Here is a 16,502-nt window from a genome sequence, read left to right on the forward strand (position 1 = left end):
TAGTCAGCAACCAAATTGCCGACAGGACAGAAAATACTTTAAATACAACAAGTCTAAAAACAGTGCTCCAGCACACGGAGCTGTAGGAGACGCATTCTGGGTGCTCACATTCTGACATACTCTGTGACCGGACCGTGATTCCCTGTCTACCAGCGGCTCTTCATTCTCCCTCCAGGGGTTCTTGCCTGGCTACCTTCTTCTTTTTTCATCCCTCCGGGAACACACCTTTTTCATTAATTATATAGATGTGTTGAGTAGACACCTCATGCAGAGATCAGGAACACCTTTTTCATTATATATACTGTGCCCGATCCTGCGGGAGAGAGCTGGTGTCCGAGGAGTGCTGCCACACCCAAGAGCACAGGTGAGACCATCACTCCTGCTCTGAGGGACCCGCCTAGAGCCCTCATGACACAGGAACCGAGGAACAGTCTGGGACAGAATCCTTCAGGTTTTTTTGTCTGCGCCCAGAGCTGACCCTGTGCCACAGCTCTTGGTACCCAAATCCCGCCGGGGGAGAGCTGGTCTCCTAGGAGTGCGGACATCCAGGACTTACGGGAGGGCCAAGCCACTGTCAGAGACAGCGAGACCTGCTGACACTAGAGATAACCAGATGGCGAGAGGCAAGTTCGAGAACCTAAGCAACAGAAGCCAAGGCTACTTGGCATCTTCAGAACCAAGTTCTCCCACCACAGCAAGTCCTGGACACACCTGGCTACCTTCTTTTCCCTCAGTTTTCTTGTTTCCTTGTTTACCTTGTTTGTCTTCTCTACTGTCCGATCTTACCATTTTCCTGCCACGCACGGCCGAGCTTCGTTTGCCCACTGTCTATCTGTCCGATGTTCTTCCAGTATTTTTTCATTTAGTACCTCTGAGTTGAAACTCACGGTATTAATTACATGCTTGTTTATGGGACATACTGTGGTGATGGTGATGATGGGGATGGGGATGATGGGGATGGGGATGCTGATGGTGGTGATGATGGTGATGATGATGATGGTGATGATGATGATGGTGATGATGGTGATGGTGGTGGTGGTAAGAGTCATAATGGTGGTTATGGTGATATGGTAGTAATGGAGATTGTGGTGGTAGTAGTGTGATGGTGGTGGTAGTGGTGTAGCATTGATAGTCTCTCTTGACACCCTGTCTCTGAATAATGACACAGAGACATATTTATGACTGCTTAGACTTGCTCCCAACTAGCTTGTATAACTTAATAACCCGTTCATACTACTCCACAGCGACACACCGCCGGTTAAGTCTCCTTCTTCCCAGTATATCTGACTTCCTTCGGTTCTGGCTGGTGAATCTCCCCATGCCTGATCTTTCCCAGAGTTCCTATCTCTGCCTGGATGTCCCACCTTTCCTCTCCTGTCCTGCTATAGGCCATCAGATCTTTATTAAACCAATCAGAAAAGGTGATGGAGAAGAGTGTTTACAAAATCCGGTGCAGGTGCTGAGCAATTAGGATAACACTACCGAAGAGTACTTAGCACTCTGCTGGTACGGAAATCATTTGAATAATACAAAGACAACCTTTACACAGAGCACAAGAAGATTATCCCAGCGAGGGTCAGGGGTGGTGAAGATGTTGATCAGTCAGGGTTCTCTAGAGGAGCAGAACCCACAGAATACAAATACCTCACAGGCGTAGTTATTATTAGATTGGCTCACATGAGGTGGGCTGAGTAAGTAGTCCAGCTGCCTTCGTGCTGGAGAGGCTGAGAACAAGGTAGTGTGGTACCCTGGATTGCAGCGGAGATCTGGAGGACTACTGGAGAGTTTCTGGTCCTCCATTTCACCCAAGAAGCTAGGTTCTGATGTAAGCTAAGGACAGCAGAAACGTCTATGGCAATAGCAGAGTTGATCTGCTCACCAGCCAGGAGGGAAAGCGAGAGGGCAAAAGGAGCTCTGCTCTGCTTTCCCCTCCAAATCTCTTCATACTTGCCGACTGTGGGTGTGGGGGAAAGGGGAGGGGAAAGGGGAGGGGAAAGGGGAGGGGAAAGGAGAGGGGTCCTCCAGGAAATGCCCTCACAGACCCACCTGAGATGCCTCTTTTAGTTGATAACAGATCCAGTCGGGAGGACTCCCTAGATTCACCATCACAGAAGTGAGTTGACTCTCCTGTACCGTCAAATCAGTTATTAAAGGCTACCGATAGCACCGCCTTCTCCGCGTCCGACTTTCAGATGTTGGTATCACCCACCACATAAATTCGCGGCTATCATAGTCATAGCAATTTCATATATGCCAACCCCTTCGAAGCAGAATTTGTATAGTAATGGATTTTACACCTTGTAATGTCTACTTTAGGAAATTATTGCCAGTTTTGGTTCAGTGACTCAGTTGGCACAGTGGGGGAACTTAACTTTGAATTTAATCATTTAAAAATATTTATTTTATTGTTTTCAATTGTAATGAGCACGCCCGTGGGTAGGTATGTGCCTATGAGGGCTGTGGCCAAAGAGTCCGGAAGAGGGTGTTATTTGCCCTGGAGACTGAATTATAGGCAGTTGTGAGCTGGCTGATGTGGGTGTGAGAATTGAACTCTCTAGGCTTCTTTTTTTCCCTCCCTCCCCCCTCCCTCCCTCCCTCCTTTCCTTCTTCTCTATTCCCAGACAGGATTTCTTCTCTCTAGCATTAAAGGTGTGCACCATCATTGCCTTGCTATGAACTTTGGTCTTCTAGAAGAGCTGTGTGTGCACTTAAACCACCCGAATCATCTCTCCAGCCTCCTGGAATTTAAGTCTTTGAAGGCAGTTATAACCTGTCGAAGGGGAAGTATCCGGTGCCTAGAAGGACAGGGTTTTATTATTATTAGGTGGGAAATGGTGAGATTGAAAAACTTTATCTGGGCTGAAGAGGTGGCTCAGCGGGTAAGAGCACTGACTGATCTTCCAGAGGTCCTGAGTTCAATTCCAAGCAACCACATGGTGGCTCACAGCCATCTGTAATGGGATCGGATGCCCTCTTCTGGTGTGTCTGAAAAACTTTATCTGACATACTCTGTGCTGGTCAAGTAGTTCTTGACCCTGGTTGGACTCTAAATTACCGTGGAGCTTGTGTGTGTGTGTGTGTGTGTGTGTGTGTGTGTGTGTGTGTGTGTGTGTGAGAGAGAGAGAGAGAGAGAGAGAGAGAGAGAGAGGGAGGAGTGTTTTGAGGGCACACTTTTAGACACCCTCAGTCTGTACAGCTGGACTTATTTCCATAGTTCCACACACTGTGTGGTTCAAGATGTGTGAGCTGTTGAGAAATGCAATTTTAGCATAAGTCACACAAGGCAGGAGCTCAGAGGATGTCCTTGGAAGTCACACGGTGCCTATGACAACACATTCTGTGAACGTCATATTTTAAGATAATACATTTTTTTCAAAAGTGCAAACATGGAAGGCAGGGAGGGAAATATGAAAAGAAAAAAAAACCCTCAAATGAAGTGGAATCATCTTTAAGATTGTAGAAGGGAAGGGGAAGGTGGGGGAGGGGCTATGTGAGGCAGGGACTGGGAGGAGGGGAGGGCTGTTGTTGAGATTAAAGTGAATAAATAAAGAAATTAATGGAGACTTAAAAAAAAAAGAGTGTACATTTCAAATCCTACTTGTGATGGTTTGTGGTTGACTGTCAACGTAACATGATCCAGAGTCCCTGGGAAATGGACCTCTGGGTATTCTATTAAGGGACTGTCTTGATTCCGTCATATAGCTGTGGGAAGAACCATTCTAATTGTGGATCTGACTATTGCCTGGGCAAGAGAACCTGTAAAGCAAAAACAGAGACAGTAGGCCAGCAGCGGCACGCATGTCTTCCTGGCTCTCTTCTAACTGCTACAATGTGGCCAGCTGCTGCAGGCTCCCACTGTCCGGACTTCCCCATCACTGTGCGCTGTACTTTGCACTGGGCTAATGCAAGATCTTTCTCTTAATTTGCTCCGGTCCTGCTATGCTATCACAGCAACAGGAAAATAAACCCAGACACCAGCTCTGCTACTCATTTGCAGTGTGCTCTTAAAGAACATTCCTCATGGTAAACAAAACTGGAGCCGATAGACAGCCACTCCAGGCCACCCACAGACTCAACTGACACATTGTACTTAAAGAACTCCATCAGTGGGGGTGTAGACTGGTGCTCAAAGGAGCCTTCCGTCCCCGCCTCTGCCTCTCCCTTACCATCTTCATCTTCCTTCCCTCCCTCCCTACTTCCCTTCCTCCTTCCTTTTCTTACTCCCTCAATCCTTTTCTTCCTTCTTTCCTCCCTCCCCTCCCTTCATCCCTTTCTTTCTCCCTCCCTCCCTTCTCTCCCTTCCCCTCCATCTCCCCCCACCCTCCCTCTCTCCCTCCCTTTACCTTCCTTCCTTCCTTCCTTCCTTCCTTCCTTCCTTCCTTCCTTCCTTCCTTCCTTCCTTCCTTCCTTCCTCCTCCCATGCCTCTCTGTGGTTTGCTCCATTCAAACAACCACAAAAAAGGACAACGAACATTCAGTAAAGATATTTACAATGAGAAACACTCGACAAAGTTTTTTGCCGTTGCGGAACTTACATTCTCGAGGGGAAGACAGGAAGTCAGTAATAAGCAAATGTGAACTTAAAAGCACCAAGATTAGGTATGATGTGGACCCTAAACGGATGATGGTCATGGGAGCTGTTTTAATCCAATGCAGGAAGGGCTTGGGAGGTTCTGTGGGTTTTCCACTGTTGTGTGCTGAATTCGGAAGGTTGAATGGGCCGGAACACTCCCTGTAGAGGGGACCATGTAGGGACAGGCAAGCTGCTAAGAGATTCATTCTGCCTTCTTAATTAACCTGATTCTAAGTTTTCAAATGAGGTTTCCAATTTCTCTTTTCTAGCCCTGGTGTAACCCCCCCCCCGCCCCAAGATTTTGCACTCTGTGCGAGCCTTAGTGATGTGCAGTAATAGCCTGTGGTTTGTGGAGCTGTGGTAGAGGCACCTTGTCTCCTTCCTAGTGGCTTTTGTAAAGCCAGCATCTTTATCTCTGCGCCTCCTGCCTCCCCTGAGCTCCATTAGCTGCTTTGCATATGATCCTTGTAGTTTAATGGCATCTAATGACACTTTCCGGTGAGCTTTGCCGCCAGCTACACTTGGAACATGAGGCCAGATGCATGTTGTAGGGAGAGGGCAGCCAAGGCCTCCAGGTCCCCAGGAACTTGGCTGGAAGCCCCATTCACACCAGGAGACACACTAGAAAAAATAAACTTGGCGGAGGCGACCCACGGTTCTTCCTCTTGGGAAGCCATGACGGTAGTCACAGACCCCCCCAGGATTGCGCTGGCCAGCCTTCATTGGAGCTGACAAATTCTGAGACACCCGCTTATCTCGGGGTGGCACCTTCTGCCAGCCTTGTGGGGCTGCGTGCTGTTTGGGTTGGCACCAGAGCACAGCCGTCTGTTTTATGTAATACACATCAGGAGAGGCCTTTGTGCTCACCCTTGGAGCAGGCACTGCGTGAGACCTCATTTGTACCCCGCCATTTCATGTACACTCAAAGCTAGGACGTTTCTATGTGGCCTAGTAATTTTTTTTTCTTCTCTCTAAAAATTTCTTTCTCAGCACAGTACTATTTTGCTTCTGAATTCTCATGACCTGGGGTTGGTTTAAAGATGAAAGATGAGTGTAGCTGAGTCTCAGGGTGCGCTGGGAGGGCACTGTATTCAGAGAAACCATTTTTTCCCCCACGAAACACGCACACACACGTACATACACACAAAAACACATTTGTGTGTGCATACTGATAAAACATACTGTGTGCGTGTGCATATGTGTGTGTGCATGCATGTGTGTGTGTATGCATGTGTGTGCGTGTGAGAGAGAGAGAGAGAGGGAGAGAGAGAGGAAGAGGGGGAGAGAGAGAGAGAGAGAGAGAGAGAGAGAGAGAGAGAGAGAGAGTGTGTGTGTGTGTGTGTGTGTCAGCCTGGCTCCCCTTTTCCAGTCTGTACCAAGGAGAGGGCATACAAGAAACAGACAAGGTTCCCTGAGAATCCTTGTTTTTTTCTGTTCTCCCCTAAGGTGAAGCCTGTTTTCTGACTTTAAACAATTTCTGGTTTGGATTATCAAAGGAAAGGTCGATTAACGTTCTTGGCCACTGAACTGTTAGTCATCTCTCTCCTTCCCATTCGTTCCCCCCCAACCCCTCCAGCACAGTATTAAATGTGTGCACAAGGTGTTGGCAGCCTCCTTGAGGGAACAGATTGCCCTGAAATAAACACAGCTGGAACCGACCACCTATTGTTTTTCTTTCTGTGAGGAAATGAAAGACCCATTTATCAAAGGCCTTAGAGCACTGGCCTCCCAGAGTTACTTCAGGGATTGATAACTGCGGGATGGTTAATGATCAATGCCACCCCTGGGTGTTTGAATGGGCGTGCTAACCTTCTGCCTCCCTGAGTGGCTTCCACTGCCCTGGAACAATGAATTCTGTGGAGCTTTAGTACCACTCAGGAGCAGGGGGCGGAGCCTGCCCTGTTCCTTGCCTCCAGCTGAAGGGTGCAGGCTTTGGAGCTTAGTGAAGGATGGCTTCTACTGGGGTTCCTTCTGCCCGCCTCAAGTTTGCAGCTTTGCAGACCCCCTGGGAGCCAGGGAAGCTCTCGGAGATGGTCAAGTAAGTTCTGGAAGGTGGGAGAGATGTGTTTGGTTTTCAGGTTACATGGTTTACGTCTTCCAAGAAAAGAGGACACGTTTCTAAGTGATGTTCGTTCGGCTGGGGTCTGTGTCTCCTGAGGTTTATTCCTGTTGCTGTAAGGAGTTGAATGGTTTGAGGTTTTCTCCTTGTGAAAACTTTGAACACCGTGAAAATCTCTAACTTGTAGAGAGTGAGCTATCAGAGGACACTGGGGGTTGCCAATTCAGGGGTAGAGGGGTGGTGTGGTGCTGGATATACTTGGGAACTTGGGGGAGAACCAAGGGCAGGCTGTATTATTGTTTTGGTCATCTATTCCATCAGTTTCTGTCCCCAAAGATCTCTCCCCAGCTCCTTCTCCCCCTCCATTTCTTACTGCTTCCTCCCAGTCTTTCTGTCTTCAGATAGATATTTTGACGATTTATTGTGTTATGGTGTCGTAACTGGTTGCTCACTTAAGAATGGCTCTTGATGTGTTAAGCTTTTTAAATAGCGATTTCTGACAGACTCCCAGAAGAAGTGATAACCTCCAGGCACGATCCCGGCTGTTCTTCTAATCCTTTTCAGAGCAGAGTAAATGTATCATTTGCACACTCCTGGGAGTCTGTCAGACCCTTTCTCTTCCGTGTTTCAGCCTCTCAGCGATAGCTGAAGAATGAGTACAGATAGGATGGTGGAGGGGTGGGTTTTCGTTTGTTTGTTTATTTTTGAGACAGGGTTTCTCTGTGTAGCTCTGGCTGTCCTGGAACTCACTCTGTAGACCAGGCTGGCCTCGAGCTCCTAGATCCACCTGCCTCTGTCCGAGTGCTGGGATCGAAGGCATGCACCACCATGACTCAGCTTCAAGAAGTATTTTGTGTTCACTTCCAACGTCACGTCTAACAACTTCTCTCCCATATAGAAAGCAATAGGAGATCAAGATCAGGGTGACTGCATTTTACTACAGTGAAGTTAAAACAAAAACAAATGAATAACCAAAATGTCCCACCTTAGACCCAGTGTCATCTGCCGCCATAGCTGCTGTGTACAAGAACGACCAAAGAAGTTATTGTGACAGCATCTCAGTGGGTACTAAGGTTCTACCTCCTTAGCAAAAGAACTGACGTTTCCTCTTCAGTGCTGACGATTTAAGTCCTGGTCTTCCTCATTGTAGGCAAGGGGTTTGCTGGCATACTCCCAGCAAGAATTAACATTTTCACCATGATATGCTCACCTGGGCCTAAGGCATTGCTATTTCTGGCCCCAGCTTGCATTTGAGAAGCCGTGTGATGTCCTGGCCTCTGTCCCTGACTGACTGCTCCCTTAGCAAGTCAGGTTCTGAGCCGGGAGATGAGGGCAGGTACCTTTGACGACTTTCTGCCTTTGCTTGGGAGTCTCTTCCCCTTGCTCTCTTGCAGTAAGGGTGGGCTTTAACTTTTTCCTTATGTCCTTCCCCATAGGCAAGAAGCGAAACCCCGGCCTTAAGATTCCAAGGGAAGCGTTTGAACAACCTCAGACCAGTTCCACGTAAGTTGGCCAGATGATGGTTCTGTCCCAAACACTTGTATTTTACCACGTGCTTGCTGCAGGGGGCTTGGGGGCTGGGGCGTCACTTTGGGACTAGTGAGCAAGGTCTTCAGTTTGCACATGGTTGTTAGAAAATACAGCCCCTTGAGAGGAAAGTCTTTGCCCACTTTTCTGAGCTTTGAAACAGCCTGTTTGTCTACACTGACTCACAGCTTTGAAGTCAGTGTCTCAAACTACTGGCTGTGTGAGAGCTATATACCACATGGGAGTTGAGGTCATATCTATCTTTAACTATCTATCTATCTATCTATCTATCTATCTATCTATCTATCTATCTACACACATATATATATACATATGTGTATATATGTGTGTGTGTATATATATACACATATGTATACACACACAGACACAGACACACACACACACACACACACACACACACACACACACATATATATATAGCAAGTTCCCCAGGTGTGAACTGCCTGACTCTTCCTTGTAGATACCAATGAACAGACAAGTCCATGTATTTCCGTGGGGAGCAATACTTTTAAAATTGAGTCGAAAGGGTAGGGTGTTATTTGATGGTATTCATGGCATTTTGACACCTGATCCAGTCCATAGATACAGAATGCAAAATAAGCCAAAGGAATCCCTCTTGATTAGCTGAAGCTTTTGGTCCAAAGCCCTAAGTGAGCTCTTGTATGTCTGTGAGGTTGGCTGGATATCGCCCATGCAGCTGGAGGTCTTAAGAATCAATGTGTCTGCCTCGGAGGAGTGGGGAATCGGAGACTGTAAACCACAACAGGAGTGCTGGAGTGGCAGAGCAAGTGCAGAGAGCCGATCCCTGAATCTGTAGGGCCTCTATTCATTAAGCTTCCCTGTAAAGGCAATTTGACCTTAGCTGTGACCCATCTTATCAGAAAGAGCGCCCCCTAGCATTGGCACGTGTTCATGAAAATGACCAAGAGATTGCCCAGGATAGAGAGGCCCTCGTACTCCATACAGCAGCAAAGAGAGACTTTCTAGGGTGGCTGAGAGACTGAATTCAGTTGGAATATTCCTTTCATGAAGATGTGTGGGAGGAAATTCTTCCCCTACCTACATAAATATCGGGTTTGTCTGAAGGGGATTTTTCATCTGCATAGTTTGCGGTTCTCTCCAACTGTTTACAGTAAAACAAAACAAAACAAAACAAAACATGATTCTATTTCTTTAGCATTTCTCTCTGACTTATAGAGAGCTTGCAGTAAAACCCGACGTTTTCTTGTGCTATCTGTAGAGGACTTTATGGGAATGACCTTAGACATGGTGATAGTTAGAGGGAGTTGCAAAGGAATGCATGTGAGAATCCAGCGTGCTCCTGCCCGAGTCTGCACACCTGCTTGCGTGCTTGTTAACAACTTACACAACTGTGCAGTGTTCTCATAACCCAGGAAGCCACCCTGATACACATGAGAGAACTTATTTGTTTTCACTAGCCATACAATCACCCCTGTGTGTGTGGTGTGGTGTGTGTGTGTGCTTTCTTTCTTTCTCTTTTTAAGATTTATTTATTTATTATATGTGAGTACACTGTAGCTGTCTTCAGACACACCAGAAGAAGGCATCATATCTCATTATAGATGGTTGTGAGCCACCATGTGGTTGCTGGGATTTGAACTCAGGACCTCTGGAAGAGCAGTCAGTGCTCTTAACCACTGAGCCATCTCTCCAGCCCGTGTGTATGCTTTCTTGAATGACAGCACTATTTTATATTCTGACCAATTATATATGAAGCATATATAGTTTCTCTGTATCTCTGCCAGCATTTAGAGTTGCCATTGTTAATAAGTTTTTTAAAAGTGATTTATTTATTTTATGTATATAAGTACACCGTAGCTATCTTCAGACACACCAGAAGAGGGCATCAGATCTCATTACAGATGGTTGTGAGCCACCATGTGGTTGCTGGGAATTGAACTCAAGACCTCTGGAAGCGCAGTCCGTGCTCTTAACCGCCGAGCCATCTCAAAAGGCTTTTTGTGTAGTAATAGAGAACTCTAGCTTTACCTTGAATATCTCTAATGGGGAATTATGTAGAAATACTTTAGACACACCTTTTCCATCCACATGTTTTCTCTGGTTCAAGGTCTGGGCATATCTTTAATCTACAACAAAATGTATTTTACTTATGTGTCGATGAGGCCATACACACGAGTGCTAAGTCTGTAGACTCAGGTAGGGAGCACAGCATCACCTGGAACTGGGCTTACAGGTGGTTGTGAGCCAGTTTGTAGGGTCCCTACACCCATAAGAACAGTACACTTTCTTAACTGTTGAAGCCTCTTTCCCGCTCCTTCCCACATCTTATTAGAGAGTTGTTTTTATTTTGAGTTTAATTTTTTTTACTAGCATTTCAAAGAAATGGGTTTCTCTGCAAAACTTTCATATACGTATATATGTGTGTATACATATAAATATATCATTATCTGTTTATTTTTCTCACCACCCTCATTACCCTCTGTGATCCACCTTTCTCTTTTTATTACCTCTCTCTCTCTCTCTCTCTCCCTCTGTGTGTGTGTGTGTGTGTGTGTGTGTGTGTGTGTGTTGTGTGTGTGTCTTTGTACTTGCCTGTGGTGAGGTCAGAGGGATTCAGTTCTCTCTTTCCTCCATGAGGGTCCCAGACATTGAACTCAGAACCCCAGGCTTGGCAAAGCTGAGATCGTTCCCCACTGAACTACCCTGCCTCCCTGTGATTGGCTGTTGAGTCATTTATGTATTCTGGGCACAAGGACTTTCCCAGTTCTCTCACTTGAAAGTACTGCTTCCAGTGGGCAATTCATCCTCTCTAGTCTTTCATCAGGATTCTTTTACAGGGCAGAAAAAAATTGATTTTGATGGAATATTATTCATTTATTCATTTTGATGTGTTTATTTATTTTATGTATATGAGCACACTGTTGCTGTCTTCAGACACATCAGAAGAGGGCATCAGATCCCATCACAGATGGTCGTGAGCCACCATGTGGTTGCTGGGAATTGAACTCAAGACCTCTGGAAGAGCAGTCAGTGCTCTTAACCGCTGAGCCATCTCTCCAGCCCCGGAATATTATTTATTAGTTGCTATTCTTCCTTCAGATTATGCCTCTGCTACCTAAGAACTCTTGTTACCTGGGATCCTGAGGATTCTCAATGACCCTGCTTAGAAATATTACCTTAACTTTGAAACCCAAGATCCATTCGGAGCTAAGGCTTTGAACTCCATTTATTGCACTGAGGGTTTTCTGGTTTGTTTTGTTGACACACTTCCGGTTGACGTAGTTCAGTGTGCTGTAAACTGCCCCTTCCCTGTTGGTCTGCCGTTTTCCTTTGTCTAATAGTAATTAGGCACGTTCACTTGGAGCTATTTCTGAACTTTCTATTCTGTTCTCTTGACTTTTGGGTCTGTTCTTCCTCTGGGCTCACAGCATCTTATTATGGCCACAGGGGATGTGGTTTCTCCTATTTTGCTCTTCCTGAAAATTAATTTTATTATTTTTTAGTCCTTTGTAATATATAGTACACACATATATGTATGTGTGTGTATATATGCATACATATATGTATACATGCACACACACATGCACATGCATACACAAACATGTATTTCAAAGCTACACTGGCCCTCGAAAGAGTCTTGTCTTTTCTTGTTAGCTTTAGAATACACTGTCCTCATTCACAAAGCTACTGGCTGACATTTTCTTAGGAGTTAAGTTTAACCCAGAAGTCAACGGAGTCAGAGTTGATATCTCTTTTACACCGAGCTGCTAGGGCAGGAGTGCAACACATTTCTCTGGGTATTGAGCTCTTCTTCCCTCTGCTTCCTGTGTGTGGGATGAAAGATATGCACCACCAGGCCCAGACAGTTGGTTGACTTCCTTAACACAATTTGTTTCATTGCTTTTCTTTTGCTTTCGATGTTGTTTTCCTCCGTTTTAAAATACGTTTTCCCGAAGCTATAGCCTTTGCCTTTTCTTTTGGTCTGACATATTCACTCACTTGACCTGGAACTTGCTATATACACTACGTTGGCTTTAAACTTATGGAGACCCAACTGCCTCTCCCCATGTAGTGCTAGGATTTAAGGTGCGCACTACCGTGCCCAGCTCCTAAACCTATATTCTTTATTGAGTTGAGCATTTAATTCAATGATAAAGTACTTGCCTAGCAAGTGAGGCTTGACTTTAGATTTTATATATATACACACAGACACACATACATATGTATATATGTACATGTGTTATATACATAAATATATACACATATATTCTTATATCAACCATGCAACTGTCTTATAATACTTTTCTTTGAATCTTTTATTTTTTACCCTTTCCTAACGTTTGCCAATTTTATGGATTTTTTTTTTAAAACATTCCTAGGTATAAAGAAGATAGAACCCAAGGACAGAAGTGGTGTCTAGTCTGTTTCTTCTGGGAGTAGAGCATGCTTTATTTTAAAAAAAAAATTTATTTATTTTATGTATGAGGACACTGTAGCTGTCTTCAGACACACCAGAAGAGGGCATCGGATCCCATTACAGATGGTTGTGAGCCACCATGTGGTTGCTGGGAATTGAACTCAGGACCTCTGGAAGAGCAGTCAGTGCTCTAACCACTGAGCCATCTCTCCAGCCCCAGAGCACACTTTGAACACATGGTTTTGTTCCACTGAGTACACTCTGGAACCTCGTTTCGATAGATTTCAGCATTTTTAGCTCCTAGAGTCTTATTAATGCCGAGGCTTCAATTTACCTCCAAACGTATAGAGCTTCTGCGTTTTGTAATTTTCTAGGTGGATCTGATATCAAATAGAGACAAGTACCATTTATTCCCTTCCTGTCGTGCTGGGGTAGAGCAGAGAGCTTGGAGTGCCTACCATTCCTTAGCTCACCCTGTGTGGATTCGTCGAATCCTCATTCTGGAGTCGTTCTCTTTGCCCGTGGTTTCTGAGTTGTTGCCTTCCTTGACTGGTAGTAACTAGTTCACATTCAATGCTATGCCAATAATTGGCAGTTCATTTAACCTTTGACAAGTCCCTGGGTGTGTGTGTGTGTGTGTGTGTGTGTGTGTGTGTGTGTGTGTGTGTGTGTGAAGTTGTTCTTATTCACTTCCGTGAAACGGTGGACTGTTCAAGGGTTGGGTGCTGTGTGCAGAGTCCTTCAACACAGCTCACGTTTGGGCTCTAAACTTCTCTGTTCAGATACCTTAATTTAGACAGGATTCCTTGGTTGCAGGAAGCTTAAGTTTCTTCTTTAAAAGATGAGGATCAAATGAGGAGATCACAACTGAGATTAGAAACCCTCATCTGTGGCCCAGATCTTGGTCTATCATAATAGCTGCCTGGTGGGTGAAAGGTCCCTGCACACTGTTTAGTTTGATGGCTTAGCTTCTAGGCATACAAAGCTGACATATAAAGCTAGGGACACCGGAGGCTGAGTTACCTTCTTAGTTCTATGTGAGGTCAGACCTAATGGTTCTCGGTTAGTGAACGAGAATCCTTGACCTCTATAGAGAGAATCCCTCATGGTCTAGCCCTGGGTTCTCGTGTCATTATCTTCGTGAAGATTCTTAAGTCATTTCATGTCTTTCGATGTTAATTCTTCCCACCAAAGTGGAGGCCGGGCACCTTGAATATCACAAGAGGTCAAGAAGTGGTTTTATGAAAACGATCTAATGTTTCTGACCCAGGTGGGTACTTATTAAAACAAACCAACAATGCATGCAATAGTATCCAGGGAGCATAGCAGGTGGGTGTTTAATAAAATAAATGAGTAGTTATCAACGAGCTGTTTCCTTGTATACAGTTGTAGATAAATAAATAATTATCAAACTAGGCTGTCGCTGGTGTTACTATGAACTGCCTGCCTTAGGCAACCTTTGGGATGGGTACCTTTGGTCTTCCAGGGGGAAGGATTTTCTACTAAGTTTGATTCTTTCCCCAGAGGAATAAAATATTGACTAACTGACAAGAATATCCACCCAGAGTGTTAGCCTCCTGTGGCTAACTGTGGCTACTGTAGGCAAACGAATATGTCCAACCCTGGACGGGGGGGGGGGGGAGCACAGTGTCAGCTGATCCAGCCTGAGCTGTCAGACTTGGCCCATCCTTGGATGCTTTTGGCAGACCTGATGAACCCAGAGGCCCCAAGGCTTGGGTGGATTAGTCATTTTCGTTAGAATTGGGAACCCTTCCTTTGATTCAGTCTGATTTGCCTCATGGAGGGGGTCAAGCACTTTGTCCAGCTTTTTAACGTCTTTCTCCTCTTCCTTTTCCTTTGGTCAAGGCTGAGGATCGGGTGACACGAGTCTCATACTCAGTGTAGTCGTCAATGATGTTTCTTCCTAAAATCACCAGACTTCTCCGGTGTGCAGTTTTCTTCATTTAGAAAAGGGCACCCAACCCTCTGATGCCGCCATGAAATAAAGACAGAGATGAGAGTCAGGGGTAGCAAACGTTTGGAAAAGCTGGAGAGTTCAGTCTTCTGTGCTGCAATGGGCCATCGATTGTGTGTTCTTTGTTGGTTATTCTTATAGAATACTGTGCAACCATTAAATTTACGAAAGTCTTTTGTAGCTGTACCTTAGGTGGTAGTTTGTGAGCCACAGTTTCAAATAGATTTGATCTGGAAGAGGTCCTAGCCAGTGATCTCACTGGTTGGCAAGGAAATGGAGGTAGCATAAATATCCAGTGACCTTTCTTTTTCCTCCATGGCTTTACCAAGGGAAGATGTCAAAGATTTTATAATTAGGCATGTATTTCAAGTTACATTTGTCTGCCTTTTCAAGGGTTATTAAAATTAGTGCAAAAAAATTGTAATAACTAAGGAAAAACAGCTTTGACTGTTTGAAGAATGCAAAATTAGGGAGTAGACATGGTATGGGTGCTTAATTCTCTAGCAGAGGACCTGAATTTTGTTCCCAGCACACATGTTGGGTGGCCCACAACCACCTGTAATTCCAGTCCTGGGGGATCTGACGCCCTCTACTGGCCTCTACAGGCACCTACAGCCACATGAGCATACCCACACACAGATGTACACACACACACACACACACACACACACACCTTAAACAAAATACAAATAAATCTTAAAAGAGAAAGAGAAATTAGGTTGTGGAAACCTGATTCTTCTGGAAGGTTTTTCTGAAGACAAATCGCCTGCTTGGAAACAGTACACACGTGGGCATCCTGACATGTGTGCGACAGGTCAGTTGCCTTCTCTCCTCTCCCTGTCTGTCTCATGCTTCAGGTTAGCCTAGGAAAGGTTTCAAGTGTCCTGCTAAGTTAAAAGGATGTTTGAAGTAAGGGAGGGCTTGCCATGAAAGTCTTAGATTGACAGTCACCTTTATGTTTCTATCCTTCATTCCTCCTTCACCTTCATTATTTTCTTTGTCTATAAATTATTATTATTTATCAATATTATTTAATATTATTTATTTGGATTATACTTCTAGGTTATGGTCCAACGATGACGGAAGTCAGGATAAGAACTGAATTAGGAACTTGAAAGCAGAAATTATAGAGGAATTCTGCTCTCTGGTTCAGTCTTGGCTCAGCCACAGCATATAACCCAGGTCTACATTGAATAGGAATGACACCGCCCATGGTGGGCTGGACCCTCCTGAGTTCATTGATAATGAAGACAGTTCTTCACAGGCATGCTCACAGGCCAATCAGATCTACGTTATTCCCAAATCTACGTTCTCTAGTCAGATGACAGGCTTGTCACGTTCACAGTTCCATCTAACGAGGGTGGCAATGATCCTTACTCTCCCCCCTTTCACCTTCTCCTCTTCTCCCCTTCTCGCCATTTTCCCTTATTTCGTTCTGTAGACAGGTCTGGCACAAACATGCATCCAAGGAGACGGGAATTGCTAGGCCGTTTGTTCTTTGTAAGAGTAGCACCAACATTGCCTGCCTTCATCTGCTACTTGCTCTGTTCGCTTGGTCATGCAAAGCACATGCGTCTTGGTGCTTTTATTTTGAGAAGGTACCCTTCTCAGTTCCCGGTGGGGTTCCCAGCCAGAGCCAAACACTGTTTCCTTCAGTTGATTTCTACTAACCAAGACCACAGATAATAAACACTGATGCCCAGAAAGAGACCATGGAAACACAAAGTCAGCAAGCCTCTGGCTCCTGAGACAATCCCGGAATAGAATGTTCCCTATGTACAGAAGAAATGTCACTGGACTTGGGCCTGTAGATACGAAAGTATGCTGAGATGGTAGTCAGGAGACCTGAGTTCTTTGGTGGTTGGGAACAAGTCACTTGGCCTCCCTAGACCTTTTGGTGACCCAACGAAGCAGGGAGGGGGTGACATAGTACTTTGGAGTTCTTGTT

The 16,502-nt window shown here is 45.2% G+C and overlaps 1 protein-coding gene across 3 annotated transcripts in view; it reads left to right on the plus strand.

Annotated features, from left to right (window-relative positions):
- The window catches only part of Map2k6 (mitogen-activated protein kinase kinase 6), a 115,001-nt gene that overhangs the window by 67,587 nt on the left and 30,912 nt on the right, over positions 1-16,502 (plus strand). For 2 of the 3 annotated variants that reach the window (NM_053703.3, XM_039085034.2), the window contains exon 2: positions 8,069-8,135. In NM_053703.3, coding sequence (NP_446155.1) covers positions 8,069-8,135 — 67 coding nt within the window. Of the gene's footprint in view, positions 1-6,512; positions 6,612-8,068; positions 8,136-16,502 lie in introns of those variants that run through there. The other variant, XM_039085033.2, reaches the window with a different exon arrangement.

Source organism: Rattus norvegicus, chromosome 10, assembly GCF_036323735.1.
Source record: "Rattus norvegicus strain BN/NHsdMcwi chromosome 10, GRCr8, whole genome shotgun sequence".
Classification (NCBI taxonomy): Eukaryota; Metazoa; Chordata; class Mammalia; order Rodentia; family Muridae; genus Rattus; species Rattus norvegicus.